The sequence below is a fragment of the Adiantum capillus-veneris genome, chromosome 7, assembly GCF_014529385.1.
Source record: "Adiantum capillus-veneris isolate H3 chromosome 7, ASM1452938v2, whole genome shotgun sequence".
Lineage (NCBI taxonomy): Eukaryota > Viridiplantae > Streptophyta > Polypodiopsida > Polypodiales > Pteridaceae > Adiantum > Adiantum capillus-veneris.
Window position 1 is genome coordinate 117,464,359 of NC_140937.1, and position 17,879 is coordinate 117,482,237.

The window sequence follows — 17,879 nt, forward strand, 5'->3', positions numbered from 1 at the left end:
AGTGCAGGGTAGCTCACATTTTCACCAACAAAATACTCCAAAACGAGAAAAATGTATGGCAAAATGGAACTATGAGAGTCTGAGTCCCAGTGCTCGGAATAAACCTAGGTTTAGTGAAATGCCACCTTTTTAAATGTACCTCTAAATTTTATATTTGAAGGTGAGAAAATCTACGAAATTTTGAAAAAATTAGTGTAATTAGGTGTAAAAACCTTCAAATTTTGTGAATTTACCTCTGTTGTTTCACATATGTAGGTTTTCGGGAAAAGTTTTTTTTCGAGCACTAGATGTTGCCAGACTCCAGTGTATCTTTACCACATTCACGCAGATGTCGATGTCAGCGCATGGCAGGCCTCGTGATGTGGTTTTTTCCAAAAAAATTGGGGCAGCTTTTGTAAGGTTAAAAAGTAGCATTATTATTATTATTATTATTTTTATTTTTTTTGTTGAGTACTTTGTGCTTTGGGGCTCGTAGGTTGTAGGTCGGCAGTACTTTGTGGTCTGTAGAGAGAGTGAGAGAGAAGGGGGGCGTGGGAGGCTGCTGCGAGCTCGAGCTCTGATGGAGCGTAGAGCAGTTCGTCGTTGGAGTCGCGCGCGCGTGTGTGAGAGAGAGCGAGAGCTCCCTCTTGCAGATTAACGACATGAAATCCTGCGACAAGGGCTTCATGAAAGCATTCTTAAAGAACGTGTGTTGAGAGAGATAATCTGCACCAAATGGATGGGGACCAGCATCAACAACAGTTCCACTCCTGCCATTGCAGCAAACGCGACTCCAACCTCCCCTATGAGCGCGACTGTGAATCTTGTAATGACCACATTTGGATTTCTCATTAGTGCAATTTTCATCATCTTTGTACTGGTTCGTCTTCTCTGTGCACGCTTTTGCCGTCATCGGCATGCATCCGGACAAGGGGAACTTAATCAGGTACAGCCCCATCAGAGAGAGAGAGAGAGAGAGAGAGAGAGAGAGAGAGAGAGAGAGAGAGAGAGAGAGAGTTGCTTGCGTATATGTTGAATGTGAGAGTGATACGTTTTGCTCATGTATGGTCCTGAAACAGGGCGGTGGACGTGGTGCTTCAGGCATGGACCCACTCATGATCACCCTGTTTCCCACTATCATGTTCAGTGGGGATGTATTTGCATCACAAGAAGATGCGATGTGAGCTCTGTTCCTTTCACCTGTCGGAGTTTTCCTTGCTCATGGTTTTTTCTGCAGAGTGTATTTGCTCTATGCTGTATTTCTTGTCTTTGTCATTCCAAAAGAGCTTAATGCTTTTTTGGGTTACCCAGGTCTGGTAGTAGGGACATATGAGTAACTTCTGATGGAAAACTTGATGTGGGTACTGACACAAACGGGTCTCTTTTGTCTAACAGGTGTGCCGTATGTCTAGGAGAGTACGAAGACCATGACTTTCTACGCATTCTACCACATTGTGGGCACACTTTCCATGTGGGTTGCATTGATGCATGGCTTAGACGGAATTCAACTTGCCCAGTCTGCAGAGTTTTCATTCAAAACACACCTTCAAGAAGAAGAAGCTCATCACAATTGCTTAGTGAAGCTGCAAGGTCACGCTTTAGTCCAGGCGTGATTCCGGAATGTCTGTTTGAGCAACCGCTCTCCACATTAAGTAGCTCAATTTTGGATGCGAGGGCGGCACCTGCTCATTTTGCTTTGCATGTTAGACATTCTCATGGAGATCATGTTAATGGTGATGTCCATACCCATGTTAACCAGATTGAACCCACGGAAGACTCAAGGATTGCAGTGCGTGACTCTGTCTCATGCTATCAACTGCAGGGGCGCCTTGATGTGTATGAAACAATTGCATTTTTTGGGAATGTGCCATTTGCGAGTGCAGATCAAGAGAGAGCAAGTGCCTCTACCAGCACAACGGTGCAGGCACAAGAACAGGATTTTCTTTGCAAGCTTCCTGAAGATATCTTGTTTGCTAGTAAGCAGGGAGTTTCAGAGGGGTTTTCAGTAAACAAGTGCTCCCTATAAGTTGGCTTTTTCTATTTTCGGATTGCGAGCGTATTGGCAAGGACAGCGCTTTGAGGGTCAAGACTCAAGTTGAAGGAACCTTGTACAATGAGATGGGCATTTTGCAACTTTCTATGCAGAGCCAAGGTATATACCACAGCTGTAATGCTTGCGAGGGTTGTACCATAGAGGCCTAGGAAAGCTCTGTTATGTTAGTTTGGGGCTTGTTGTAAGTGGAGACCTTGGGTAGTAGATAATCAATGATTTATGCTAAACAGAAATGGAAGAAGCGGTGTTCGAGACTTTCGGCCTAGATCGAGATGGTCAAGAAATGGTGTTTTTATAGATTTTTGCGAAGTCAGCAGTCACTCGTGGCTATCTATTGTGCTATCTCCGAGGGATTGCAATGAATTCAGGCTACGAATCAGTTAATCTGATGGAGGATTCCTTTTGGGTTCTATCAGGTGTCTTCAAAGACCCACAGTTGTAGGTATGAGTGGGAATTAGTGGGATATGTATTGTACCCAATGTAGGTGCTACTTTTCTTTTTCACAACGCTGCCATTAACTTGGGTGCTATGAAGACTGTGGGACCCTGGAGGAGAGGCCAAAGGGGAAAGTGTTTGATGAAGCTTTCTGTACACTTATGTTAAAATGGTTATGGAATTCGCAATGCGGCTTGCTGCCACACCACAATATTCTATACCGACTGCATTTATGTAGGCGCCTTTGTATAAAGTGATGTGAATTGGTGGTTGTCAAGCTTGTGTAACTTCTATCTGATTGTGCTCCGTCAATCTCTCAGCTGCAAATAGGACGATGCAATGAGGGTGGACTGGTCACAAGAGTTACAAGGTATGGAATGGTTATTATGTGTGAAATTATTATGAAGTCGTCTCTAGCGTGCATCTTAGATCACTTTCCCGAGGAATAATACTTGGTTAGGGAAGCATTTCTTGCACATAGTGAGCCCCTCCCAGCTCTAGTGAGCCCCTCCCATCTCTTGTTTTTGGCTTTTGAAGACAAGCCCAAGTGAAGAAGGGAGTTAATCTGTTAGGCACAAGTTTGACTTTTGTATGTGAAGCATTGAATGGTGAATTCTTCCTGGGTATTTAAGTTGGAAACGGGGCATTCCATGGTTTTTGAATGCCAACTTCCCCTTTAAGGAGTTCATGTGGGACCAATGGCTCTTTGGTCATTGATGTACACAAAGCCTATCAGAAGTTTGAAGGATAGCCTAGCTTGTATTTGGAATTGATGGTAAAAAAAGGTTTGGAGTCCAATACTTGGATGAAGGGCGTGCTTTAGGAAGAAACTCAAGGGAGGGTTCAGCAAATTCTATTGATTTGTATAGACTGATCTTAGCATGGAGTGGTAGATGTTACTAGGTTTTTTTGGTATTGCAGAGACATTGATATCTTGTATTTTAATGGGGTAAGGTGGAAGGAAACATGTTGTAAAACCCATTAAATTATTGAGATGACTATTGAATGCTTATAGGCATTACAATTAAACATAACAATTTCTTTAGGAGTGATGGGTGAAACATCAAATGGATAGAGTGGGTGCCTAGCTTGAAGAACTACAATCAGGCGCTGGTTTGTCTTTATAATCACTGATCTTAGGAAGCTTGTCCTAGTGCTTGAAATGAGCTTTTTTTCTAACCCTTGGAAAACCTACACATAAAATTTTTTAGAGGTAAATTGATCATGCACATGCTATAGGCGATTTTAAATATGGGAGCAAAGTGCGAGGCATAAATACTTCAAGAAAAAAAAAACCTTTAGATAGATGTGCATTAATGCAACTTGCATTTGGGTGAAGTAAACTTCTCTCCATATATCATATCTTGCTCGTGTGCATGTATCTAGTCAATATAGCTAGTGCAACATACACTAGGTAGACTAAGTTATTAGTTGATTGAAACAACTAATTAATCCTTACACCAATCGATCCTTATAAAGGTATTCACAATCACCACTAATTAGTTTTCATTAGAAGCTTTCATAATTGGTGGACCAAATGTAGTAGTCTTTCGTAAATGGTAGACCAAATTATTAATGCAATTTCCTCCCTTTTGATTGGGACAAATGGAAACATGTTAGTATCCACAAACGATAATTGACAATACCTTCATGCAATAATAATAACATTGAATTTTAAATATTATAAATAGCAATTGTATAAACAATTTCGTTGAGGCTTAACTCTTCTATAGTGTAACTTGTGGCCTAATCATTACATCAAATATCACATTGCAAAGATTGCCAGCTGCCAAATCTTGACACAATACGTTACATATAATAATTATTGTCTCTAAATTCTTTTTTATAAAAAAGTGCGCAGTTGAGCTAGACTTGCACACGGTTCTCATATCCTTTGCACATGGTTTTCAAGAAAATAATACATCAAAGGGGGTTGCGAGAGCTCGATTACATTTACATACAAAGCTTACATTTTAAGCTCCTTTGTTTTAATTTAATGAACACAGTAGCTTCCACTGACACAATTCCAGAATAACATTGGGGTCCCCCTTCTTTTGAAACAGTAGTTCAATTTTGCAATTCCAAATTGCTCTCAACACAATAGCTCTTACAATGCAAATGTTCGTCAGAAGATCCATACTGTCGATGTGTCTAGACCCCATAGCAAGGTCTGGTCTAAAGAAGGGAATTCCCAAATGAGTGTACACCCACTTGCAAATAGAGGCCATGAAAGCTCTAATTTTCGAACAACCCCATAATAGGTGCATGAGGCATTCGTTCGGCTGCTTGCACCTGACACATAAACCTTCGCCTAAACCTCTTGCTTTAGCCTTGTCCCCGGTGGGAATGAAACCAAAGAGGAGTCTCCAAAAGAATACTTTATCTTTCTCGTCACATTTGGCCTTCTAGATGTTGCTGATCACTTGGCTCCATTTGGTTCAAATATGTGCCATGGGCTCAGTCTCTGGCACGTCTCCACGTGGGAGTGCAAAGGACAAAGTACTAGCTTGTACCGAGTTGAAGCAATATAAAGAAATACCAAAAGGGGCGCCAAAATTTGGAGCCAATGCTCTTTTGGGGTGGAATTCCGTCGCTCCCCGTCTCGTGTGTCGTGCACTCTCTCTCTCTCTCTCTCTCTCTCTCTCTCTCTCTCTCTCTCTCTCTCTCTCTCTCTCTTTCAGTTCAATTGTTATTTGAAGTGCTTAAAGTTGTTCAGTACGTTCTTTTTCGCTGGCATGTGGTGCCTGCTTGCAACCCACTTCTTGGACCAGATCGAGTTGAGGTGATCTATCCATGCTGCTGAAGTGCAAAGCTTTTCATAAATTGGTTTCGTCTCTTGGGCGAGCAAAATAGACTTTCTCTAGGCCATTTCCATGCTTTCCAATCAAGTGGTGTGGAACAGGGAGGAAGGGTAAGGTTTGAGATTTTTTGAAGTGGTCTTCCGATGAGGATTTCCTCATGGAGTGATAGATTGTTGTAGAGCTTCAGATGTTCAAATGAGCTCCAATCTCCGTTCTGGTGATCCTAAAGAGAATCCAAGTTGACAAATCCTTTCTTGTTAAGATTCCTGGCTATTTCAATCCACTGGCTATTTAGACCCAAGCCTTCCACAATGGGACCCCACGAGGACCAGTTCCGGCCAATACCTTTCCAGTATCTTCTCTCTTCCTTCCACTTGAGTGAGTATGCGGCTTTACAACATTTTTCAATAAAACCCCCAGTAAAACCTCTCACTTGAGCCCTAACTCCGAAAGGGGAGAGAAGCTTGTTTTGTATGTCGAGGATGGACCATGAATCTCCTTTAGACCTCATAGGGGTTGCCATTGCCATTTCCCTTGCCATCACTGCCCAACTCTCTTTAGAACTGGCAAGGGCGTAGAAAAATCTGGCACATAATGCTATATCATGAATGATAGGGTTAATAATGCCTACTCCTCCCTGAGCTTTCGGTTTAGCAATCACTGCCCATTTACCCCACTGCCAAGGTTTGCTAGCAGAAAGCTTATTTCTCCACAAAAACTCTTTGATTGGTGACAAGAAGGAGTTTCAAAATTTTTGGGATAATTGTAGGAATGGTGACGTGAAGGTTATAAACGGTATGAAGAAGGAGTTAATTATCATGGCTCTACAGTGGAAGGGGATCAAGATGAATTTCCAACGTTTCATTTTATTTTTAGAATTTTCTTGAACCCAATCAAAGTCTGTCTTGCGATTAATTCCTTCCCCAATAGGCATACCCAAGTGAGGAAAGATGTTACCTCTCTTGGCGTACTCCATCCCTATCATTGCAGCCAGGATGTTGTCATATATTGATCTTCCTTTAATAAAACCATCTTGGTGGGGAGAGATGACATCTACTAACACTGGGGTCATCCTTTCAACTATGAGTTTGGCCAACACCTTGTAAACCACTGTCATCATTGTAATTGGTCTCTAGTGTTTGAGTTGAGAGCAAGCTAATTGCTTTGGGATGAGTTTAATTATTCTTTTCTTCAGCCGTGATTCCTCCCAGAACTCTTGACAAAACTCGGCCGTGATTCCATCCCATCTTGGTGACTTTTCTTGGCCTAGATTTTTGAGTGCCCTCAAGCATTCCTCCGGGGTAAAGGGTCTCTTGAAGTAGCTTGCTCGGTCAAAGTCCACCATGTTGGGGTGCAAAAAAAATCTTAGTCCTGACTTTTGTGATTAATGGAGAGGGAGAGTCCTCCTTTCCAATGGTTTGATTGAGGTGATCAAGAATCGCTTTGCTCATTTGATCGGGATTGTTAATCTGGACTCCTTGGTTATCGATCAAGGAAGAGATTATAGCCTGACGTTTTCTTAGCTTGATCAATCTGAATAATGAGATTTTTTTACTTCCTCTATCTTAATGCACCTCTCTTTGGATTAAATCCCGAGGAGGTTAGTCTCATCCATTTCCCTCTCGTGCAATGTCTGCTTGATCTTCACCCAATCAGTGTGATCTCGGTCGAAGGCCTTACCTTGCATTTTCTTGAGGCCTATCTCCTCAAATCTAGGTTTGCAGATTGATATTGCCTAGTTGTTAGTCTTTTTGAGCATAGGTCCTACTCTCTTGATTGCAGTTTGGATTTTTAAACTAAATCTTTTCCATACAATGGTCCTTTCCAGGGTGATGTCTTGACTCAACTCTTCCACATCCCTAAACACCAGAGCCTTGAACTGAGAGTCTTTGAATACATTTGGGTAGGTGATGAGTAGCTTCTTGGCACGTTGCGACTTATGTATATACTATACATAGAATATCAAGGTTCCAAGAAGGGAAAAGTGGTCAGATAGATTTTCATTTACAAGGACCTGCATATACAATGAAGAAGGCACCCAATCACCACAGTGAGAGAAATAGATTCTATTGAGTCTGGAGGCCAAGTCTAGAGGCCAACTGAGAGGATTGTAGATAGTGGTAAGTGAGCCCCGCATCATCCTTCCAAGGATTAGTCTTTCGGGCCTCAACAAGAGACCATTTGTCCTCCAGGGAAAACCATTTCTTACGCTCACTCCTTGTAAGAATACTTGAAGGGCCCTGTCTATCTTGTCGGTAGAAAACATGTTAAAGTCTGCCACCAAGCAAAAATCACCCCTCTATTTGCAACATAGAGAGGTCATTCCATAGCATCTCCCTGTCTTTGGAATCATCAGGAGCGTAAATGTTGACAATGGTGAGCAACTTGTTATTTATCTTAATAGACATTGCAAGAGCCCTTTCGGACGGGTGTTGAAAAAAAACTTTGGGCTCAAGATCCCTGTGAACTCATGTCATCACTCCACTAAATCCATTAGGAGCGGTGCCGTAAATAAAATCAATCCACTAAGCATTTGTTTTCTTGACACTGAGTCATCAAGATGGTGTTCTTGTAGACACCAACATTTGGTGTTTTTGCAGACACCAACAATTGACATCTTTTCTCCTCTTCATCCACTGCCAAATATTTTCTCGCTTCTCTTTCATTCTTATTCCCTTCACATTCTAGGATAGCATTTGTAGTGTGGGGTTCATGTGGAGAGAGGGAAAAATTCCTCAACATCTGCCCCCTACCCAGACACTACAGTTCTGACACCGGGAGAATCTGGAGGCTCTTCAAAGTCTTAGGACTTCTTTATCAAAAGTACTTCAAAGGGGTTGTGTATCAGGATGCCATTAGTCCCCCCTTTTGGTAGAGCAGGAGTGGAGAGGTGCCTTTCCCTTTCAAGGCGCCAGTCGTCCCCAATGTCATGGATTCTCTTGCCACTGTCTTGACCCTTTTGGCCCTCTTCAGCCCTAGAATTTGAATTGCCGACGTTGTTGTTACTGTGAAAATATTAGGAGGAGAAGCCGGGGAGACTAAAGCATTCTCTTTGGACGGAGTAGCGGAGTGACTCTTTTCATCTCCACAACATTATCCTACACAACGGTGACCTCTTTGTCGCAAATTATAGCCTCTTTACCCTCCCTTGCACTTGTGACTTCATTACTCCTTATTTGTACCACAGTCTCTTCCGCTATTGTTTTGTTGACAAGGGCATGATTGTTGTCTCCTATAGTGTCATCTTGCATTGCAGGACTGTCACTTACTTTAGCTTTCAAGGGGAAATCCTTGGCAAAGTGCCCAAATTTGTTACACTCAAAGAAAGCCGCGAAGTAGGTTTTGAAATTGAGGGGAATAGTCATAAGGCCAACTCCAACATTGATCACCATGCTCTTTGGAGGTGTCTTGGAAACATTCCAGCATATGCAAACTTGGTTGGAGGTCCTGCCTAGACCTCTCTTATTAGGGACAAACAGAGGGGTGCCCAATTGGCTGGCAAGCAACTTGTATTATCCCAAAGCCAACTAGGCATCTTGCGAACTCTTATCAAGAAGCAGCTAGCTTTGCAGGATAAATTAATTCTTGTGTTTGGATTTAGTGGGAGAGTCTTGAATAGGTATGAGCTGACTCAATGGGTTCGGGGACCTCAAATTCTTGTCTCTAAATCTTAAGCACATCGTGAATCCATTTGTGTCTATTTGAGAAAATCATACAAAAGATGATGAAGGGATGTGTATCCTTACGCTTTAAATTAATTCTAATTTGAGAGGAATAAATTAAGAGAAATTGTGATGCCATGACCATGCAACATCCATTGTCCACATGCCATGACCATGCAACGTCCATTCTACACATCTTTGAGAAGCTTCCTTGGGGTTTGGGCTCTTGCTAGAAAGAGTGAAAAGAAACTAGAGAATCACTACCCATTCTACCTCTTACTGACATATAGCCCCTATTTGGATACCTTGTCTCTAGGGTTGTCTCCCACAAGATCCTTGTCTTCACACTACTCCCCCGTTATGGACGAGTTAAAGTAAAACATATCTTCTTGTAAGGTTTTTACTGACATATAGCCCCTATTTGGATAACTTGTCTCTAGGGTTGTCTCCCACAAGATCCTTGTCTTGACACTACTCCCCCGTTATGGACGAGTTAAAGTAAAACATATCTTCTTGTAAGGTTTTTACAAATAATTCTCATAATTGAATCCTTCTTGTGGTTATATTTCACTTGGCAAGTCCTTGTTTTCCAACGTAATGTTGCATACATTGCTCATTATAATCCACATTCTTGCTCATGGGGTTAAAACAAAAGTTCAATGAAATCCACGTGATGTTGCTTACATTGCTCATTATAATCCACATTCTTGCTCATGGGGTTAAAACAAAAGTTCCATGAAATACACCAACGTGCCTATGTCCACAACATATTTGAAATATAGAGTCATTTTCTCAAACGGCTCACCTAGAATACTAAATGGACACCCGAGTCAATAGATAATTACGACCTACAAGCAACCTTGGTGTTGGAAACATGGTTGCAGAAATGCATGCGAAGATGGGAAAGATGAGGAGAAGCTCAACAAAACACAACAAACTAAGTAGTATTATTTAGTGCTCTAATACAAAAATAAGGCTTGCCCTAGAATGATGGGTATATATACAAGCCGTGAAAAAAGACCTCCCATCAAGGGGAAAAAGTGCTTCATTGGTCCTAAGTGTGTTCACACAGACACTATCATTATATGGTAACAAATCCCCCTTAGGAGATATCGGAACATGAGTTGGCACTTCTATAGGAAAGTGCAAGACCCTATGTGATTAGTCAACAAATGGGAGTGATTCCAAAGTTTTGTGGAAATACACAAAAAAATTTTTCATTTTATCACGAAGGCTATGTCTCATGAGAAGTTCAAAGTGGCACACATGCCAAGGTAATCGTTCTTGTAGAGAGTGTCTCCCCAAGATAATGATAATGCACCTGAATGTGCTTTGTACGAGAATGGAACACTGGGTTCCTCACAACTACCAAATCACTCTAACTATGAGTGAAGATAGAGGTGGTAGACTCCTATCCCATACCCAAGTTGATCATAAGATATGTGAGTAAAATGCACTCAACCGTAGATGTGTAAACGATGCCTTATGCTTAGTCTCCCACCTAGAAGTGGACACCATAGGCTACTTCTTGCTCAACCAAGGTTGCCAATGAATATGAAACAAAAACCAAATTGTGTGCCATAACAACTAGCCCAATATGAGTGTGAAAAATCATGTTAATATGTCTACACTTGGAAATAAATAACCCACAATATATTGTTCCACTAAACTGTCAAAAGTAACAACCTTCCAATGCTTGGACCCTAAGCTATGCATGAATCTGCTCACCTATAAGGAAACTGACTAAATATATGGCCTCTAAAATGCATACATCAAGGAGGCAGTCATGAGTCTGCTGATAGATATTGACATCACAATAATCTCTAGCATCATGAATGCTAAGCTTGAAACCTATGTTCATAAAATTAGCAATAGACTCGTGGTCCTCAAGGTCAAATCCACAGAGAAATATCTCTATGTACTTTGTCTGACACAAAGCAATTTACTTCCATCACATTCCTTAAATTGTATGCCCATATAATGATGCAAAAGTCTTCAAACCATGCAAAGACGTTTTAAAAGTGCACACCTTGTTTTCCTCCCCCTTTTTAATCAAAACCATGAGGATGTGATCCATACACAAATCACCATGAAAAAATGAAGTCTTCATGCTCAATTGATGTTCCTTTCAACAATTGGGTCCTCCATGCTTTGAATGGTAGGTATACGATAATAAGCGGGAAAAAATGTCTCAACAAAATCAACGCCCTTCTCTTGAGCATAATCTTTTGCCGCCTATTTAGCTTTATAGTGGTTAACATTACGATCACACTTACATTTTTTAACTTGAAAAACCACTTATTTACCGATGGACTTTTTGGCAAGGGGCAAATCACACAAAGACCATGTGGCATCCTTCATAGTAGCATCATACTTCGGTTATATTGTAGACAACAATCAATTTTTGAAATTTGTGCTTCATCAAATTACAAAGGGTCTTTCCATCTCACATATAGACACAACCATAGCATACCAATCTGATGCATAAGGGGCTTACCAATAACTTGAACAAGTATGGCTAGATAATACTATTATTTGGTTGTGATGTGTGTACTATTATTTGCTTGTGATGTGTGTGAACACACGTAGAATTGCCAGAGTGCTTTTCTCTCTCACTAGGAGGTCTTTTCTTTGGACTTGTATATACATGCCCATTCTTCTAGGGCAAGCATTCTCTTTGTATTAGCACACTTTGTGATACTACTTCATGTGTTGTGTGCTCTTGAGCTTCTCCTTCATCATCTCCATCATTGCTTGCATTGTTGCAACCATATATCCACAAAATCAATATTAGAGTGGGCTTTGGCATCTAGGACATCATTGCCGACACCCTCCTTAGCACCCTCTTTGCTGAATTTTCCATATTGAAGTGATTTTTTGGTGAGTAGTTGTAGGGAAAAATAAACTTTGGGACCACTTGTACAATTAAGTATGGTTAGAGTTTGGATTTGGGCTCATTTTGAGCTTCGCTTTTAGTTTTGGTAGTATTGTGCAGGCAAGTTCATCCTTTTGTGGAGGGTTTTTAAGAATGATTTTTTTTCAAGAAATTATTTGTACCCTTTTGTGAGTTGTGCTATATAGAACCTGTCAGTTTTGTGCATTTTTTCCCTTTACATAGACCACTTTTGCATCAAGTGCAGTTATTCGCTAGCAATAACTATATTTTTGGCATGCTATCTTCTGAGGAAAAAATAGATGGAAAAAACTAACCACATTGGGCATACATGATGGATCAACTCCTCATTGAAAAATGTATTTGGAACATTGTGGGAGGCTCTGATATAAGACCACGTTCCGTGGATGTATGTTCTATGGATGATGATGCAATTCTTGCAGTGGAGTTTTTTTTTAGCAAGCACTTTTGGGTGTTAAAGATGCTCATGCTCATGAATTTATTCCCCTTTGGTTAAGAGTTACATTAGTCCACACGTTATCTTAGCACAAATAGAAATATGTAATTTCTCTTCTCTATATGCGGGACCTAATCTTGCAAAAATTGCTTATTTGTATAAGGACTTAGAGTCAAAGCTATGCATGAGCAAGAGGATATGGATGTATTTCTTACGAAGATTAAAGATCTCCATGCTAATTCTCATTGTTGGTGAGGTTATTCTTGATATTTCTCTTATGCAAATAGTAATTGATCCATTTCAATCTTTTGCCTCCACATTTAGGCTCGTGATAGAGAAAAAACTTGATGATATGAAGCTCAATGTCCTTGTCTCTCTATTGAGGCAAGAGGCCTAATCTAGGAAAAACAAGGCTAAGTAAACTACTACTAAACATGCATTTGTGGATGCATGGCAAAACAAGAATATTTTTGTTCCTACCTCCAATGCTTTTTCATGTAGCAAGCTTGCCACCATTGTTGCTTCTTCTTCAAACATGAATAGGTATAAAAAATGATAAAGGCAAGAAGAAGATGAAATTCCATTTATGTAAGGCAAATGATATCTCATGAAGAAATATTCTAAGTTTAAGGCTAAAGAGGCTTGCAAGAAAGAGACAAATGAAGCCATTGCAAATTCTTCTTCAGATGTAGATTCGAAACATGTTGTACAAGTTGCAAAATGAGCGTTTAGTGTGCAATGCCAATATGATCATTGTTTTCATGATGCAGGTACTACGAAATCTCTCGAGATTGTCCCTAACCAAAATATTTTCCACATGTGGCAACAATGCCTCTTATCTAGTTAAGGGATTTGGAAATATTGTGACGATTGCTAAAAGTTGTAGTTATTTTACACTTGCTTATGCTTTTTAAGTATGTAGGATCAAGAAGAAACTTTTGTATATATTTGCACTTGCAAATATATACAAAAGGCCAAGTTTGCACTTGAAAAACTTGGCCTTGTAATGAAATTTGTGGATGAGAGATGTGGCATGCATGGTTCAAATATATTGATATTATGGTGGTATTTGGTACTTTTCTTTGTAGGCTGTCTAAGCCCAATGCTTACAAGAAATATATAGAAGATTTATATTTCACAAATCTTGACTCAGAGGTTGTTTTTGATGAAAACCTTAGGCATGCTCGTTTTCAAAGAAAACGTTAGGCATGCACGTTTTGATCATCTAAACTTCACCAATTTGGTGTGTTCTCAAGATTATGATATAATTGCTTCATTGCTCACTATTTATTCATTATCTTAGAGTGCTATTGATTTAGTCCATAATCTTGTTTCTCATGGACATACCAAATACATTGATGTTCACTACCATTTTGAACAAAATTAAATTAAAACTGGTCATATAAGCTTGGAGCGTTGTCTTTGTATTGACAAAATTGCACATCTTCTTATCAAGCCTCTACCTTGAACTATATTGTATTATCTTCTTCACAGTGATGAGGAATTGGACCACCCATCTAAGTTAACTAAGTAGAGGAAAGTTTCACAAAACTACTATGGATATGGGTGGTCTTACATGCATAGGCAAACCACATCATGCTCAACACACAAATAATGCAAGCACAACAAGAATGCTCAAACACATGCAGATTATGCAAGTGAAAGAAATGTGCTTAAACACACTAAGAGTATAAGCAAGCACCCAGAGAAAGTTAGTGGAGAGAGTGAGGAGGAAGATGATGGAGACTCCATACCCAAGCTCTCAAGCCACTTAATGCCTCTCACCCTCACAAAAGGTGAGTTCACATTCTACAAAGTGTCTTTTATACTTATGTTACAATATGCATTGTCTCAACGCTAGTGAGGGGTTGGATGGTCCTAACTCTACGTGGGGCAGGTATGCAAGCTCTGACATAGAGGAGAGGGTGTATACAAAAGGTAAACCAAGGAGATAAAGTCCCTGATTGGATGAAAACATGCCCTTAGGGTGTCCAACTTCTAAAAATCACTTATAACATGTTTGTTTGAGAGGTATTTTTAAAATTCCTCCACACATATATTTCATCATGAATCAAGTGACCCCTTTTTGTCCATAAACCTAATTTATTTTCCAAAAGTCTATCTTTCAACCCATTTTGTAAATGCAATTTTGAAATTTAAAAGACCCTTCTTAATGCAATTATGTACTAAACTTATACATTTTGAGGTGGAACCCCCAAGGACAAGCTAAACATGGATGACAACAAGGCTAGCAATGATGTGCTATCAGACGCACGGAGAAAAAGGGTGTTGATGGCAAGAAAGGAAGACAAAAGATATGTACTGCGAAGGGAGATACTATAGAGGGGGATGTGGATCCCAACCACACAACATCTATGGTCGAGAAAGATCCAAGTGATAACAATGGTTCATCCACTTTTTAATGATTTTCTATGTGAGAGGAAAGAAGGACCCTTGAGGACATGGGTTAAAGCCCCATGCCTACAAGAGGTGTGGCTGCTGTGTGAGCCATTTACACTTTTCATGTTATCCTTTGAGTAAATCCAATGCAAGTTGTCTTTGTTTCTCATTGTCTTCATCCTTTGGTTTTTGTCTAGTTTTGTTATTCTTTGGTATTGTCTACTTTTTTCTTTCTTGTACGATTTTGGAAACTCTTAGTCCACTACCATATGTCAAAATTCAAACTACAGTACCAAGCATGGCACTAAAGAGTACCAAGTTTAGTACTACCAATTATTACATTTCTCACTTCATAGTGGCAAAATTGAGTCTCCATTTTCTTAAAGATTCTTTGAATATGATACAGAACCAAATCTTCTACTATAGACAACAAGTGTGGTGCTGTGGAAGTTAAAATGTTGGCTGTTGCTTTTGTACTATAGAGTACCAATCTTGATAGTGTATAGAACTAAGGTAGGTATTTTGTATTTTGTATTACTAGAATTGATACTATGTAGCACCAAGATTGGTACTGTGTAGTTCTAAGATTCGTACTACAGTAGCACCAACTTTGGACTCTTATAAATTATTTTTTAAGTGTGGTACTAGACTGCGTTTATATCTCATATTGTATGCTATCAGATTTGGCATTATGTAGTTACAACTCTTAAATCACATGTCTATTGCATATTAGGCCTCTTATGTGCATGTATTCTTCCACTCATTTATAGTTATATAATGTAGCAAGAAATGCTTGATGGATAGATGCGCAAACGCTAGCCATATAGATTCTAAAGGAATGGAGTGCTTCAAACTAGTGGCTAATTGTTCTTGATGTGAATGGTGTATTGCTAAAAAGTTAAGCGGATCCACCAAAAGAGAATTGAACCTTGCTAAAGGAATGCAAACTAAGGATTGTGTGTGTGTCAATATCTCTATATTTCATGCAGTCAAGCCTAACGGATAGGAGTTTATCCTTAGTCTAATGAAGAAAGCTAATCTTATGTTGTGATCCTACTACCAAAAGCGAGATTGGTGCTTACCTATGATCGCTAGATTCAAAATATTATGTAGCATGGGTTGGCAATGTGTGTAGATTGAAAAAATTCCATCACATGTTTACTAGAATGGAAAGTTGAGATGCACATTTGTTGGAAATAGGGTTGCAAGGAAACACATAGATCTTGGAGAAGATGAAGAAGCTTAAGGCACACAACAGAGAGTATATTGCTTTGTACACAATGTGAATATAAGTTAGCCCTAAAATGATGGGCGTATTCACATTACACGGGGGAAAATACCTCCTTGTGAGGGAAAAAATTCCACCAAACGGTCCTAAGTGTGTTCACACACATCACTACCACATGTATATGGTAACAATCCCCCCTAGGAGTGATGCGGTGAACAACAACTTGCACACAAAATATAGGTAAGTTCCATGCCTTGTGTGCATGATTAATCGACAAGACCAAATCTTTGTGTAAAGCTTTGAACTTGTCACGATGAAATGCCTTTGTGAATAGATCTACAAGGTTGTCCTGTGTCGGTACATAAGGCAAGTTGATCTCTTTTGTTGAGAGTCTATCTTTGACATAGTGATAATGTGCCTCAAGGTGCTTTATGCAAGCATGAAAATTTGGGTTCCTCGCAAGTGTCAATGCACTCTATTGTTAGTGTAGTTGATGTTGGTAGTGTCCTGCCAAACACCCAAATCACAGCCTTAAGGCATCTGAGCCATACACACTTAATCATAGCTGTGATGGAAGACTGCCCTGTACTCAACCTCACAACTGGAAGTGGCCACAATATGTTGCTTCTTGCTCAACCATGATATGCATGAACTGCCAAGGATGAAACAAAAACCACTTGTGGACACTCGCGTCTCATAACAACCAACCCAATCCGAGTCCAAAAACACATGTAAATCTGACAGCAATGATCCCCCCTTGGGATAAGATGTAAAGTGCCACTCAAGTAGAAAAACCTCTTGACACATGCCAATGTTTAGAACCAAGGCTACGAATAAATCTATTGACATGTGAGATTGAAGCATGAGTGTGATGTATTTCTCATCGTTGTTCTATATGTAGATGATTTTTTGATTATGAGACACACATTGCTAAATTCAAGGCTGATTTGAGTGCTACTTTCAAGGTAGAATGCTTGGGGCTTTTGCATCATTATTTGGGCACATAGTTTAAGCAATCTGATGGTGCTATTGCCTTGTGTCGAACGAGCTACATAGAGACATTACTATGTAAGTTTGGACTTGAGGACTGCAAACCTATTGCTATTCCCATGGAAACAGGTTTGAAATTGAGACTTCACGATGGTGATGATCCTACAGATGTCACTCTTTATCAGTGGATGCCTTATTTTTACATCATCAAAGTGCTTTTTGTTGGATTGTTACAAAAGCCTTGTTGTCAGCTTTCTCATACCAAGCATGAAGAGACTCCTTAATCATACAAAGATTTCTTACATTTTCACACTTTATCTTCTTGTCCTTTTATTGACAAAAGTGTGAGGTTGCATTACATAAAATTCCTCAAATATATCACCAAAGCTATAAAAATGTATAATTGATGTACTTCCCATCCAAAACGAGCTGCCAATGCACAAAGAAAATGAATAGTAGTCATATGACGAGTGGAAGCAAAAGTCTATTCATAATCAATCTCTTTTTACTGTGCTTAACATTTTGCAACAAGTCCAGCCTACTTTGTACCAATGGCAGAGGCAAATCATATAAAGTCTAGGTGTCAATTTCTATAAGTGCATCATATTCTAATTGCATGGTAGATCCAATTTTTTGAATTTTGTGCTTTATCAAAAGAAAGAAGTTTCTCCAAATCATATAAACTAGAAACAACCAAAGAAAAGTATGCACTAACCATTTTGGCCTACCTCTAGCCTGCTCATTCTTGGGCCTTTCGGCATCAAGTACATCATGTACACGTGCATCAGTAATAGGGTAATCTGAAACATTTTCAAAAACCCCCATAGGGTGTACATTTGCCTCATTGGAATATACATTCACGATTCCACCATTAAAAGGAGGCAGCAAACTGTCGCAAAAAATGTCCTGTGAGCTTACATTGCTATCTCCAGTACATGACAACAAAGGCTAAACATAATCTTCCACAAACACAACATCTT

General features: G+C 39.7%; 1 protein-coding gene across 1 annotated transcript; it reads left to right on the plus strand.

Annotated features, from left to right (window-relative positions):
- The first annotated feature begins 459 nt into the window (after positions 1-459).
- Positions 460-2,745, plus strand: LOC147454492 (uncharacterized). Its single transcript, XM_086516430.1, has 5 exons — positions 460-925; positions 1,059-1,159; positions 1,375-1,955; positions 2,081-2,131; positions 2,263-2,745. Exons 1-5 carry the CDS (start codon positions 719-721, stop codon positions 2,328-2,330), a joined length of 1,008 nt encoding a protein of 335 aa, XP_086372556.1. The 5' UTR covers positions 460-718; the 3' UTR covers positions 2,331-2,745.
- The last annotated feature ends 15,134 nt before the right edge of the window (positions 2,746-17,879 follow it).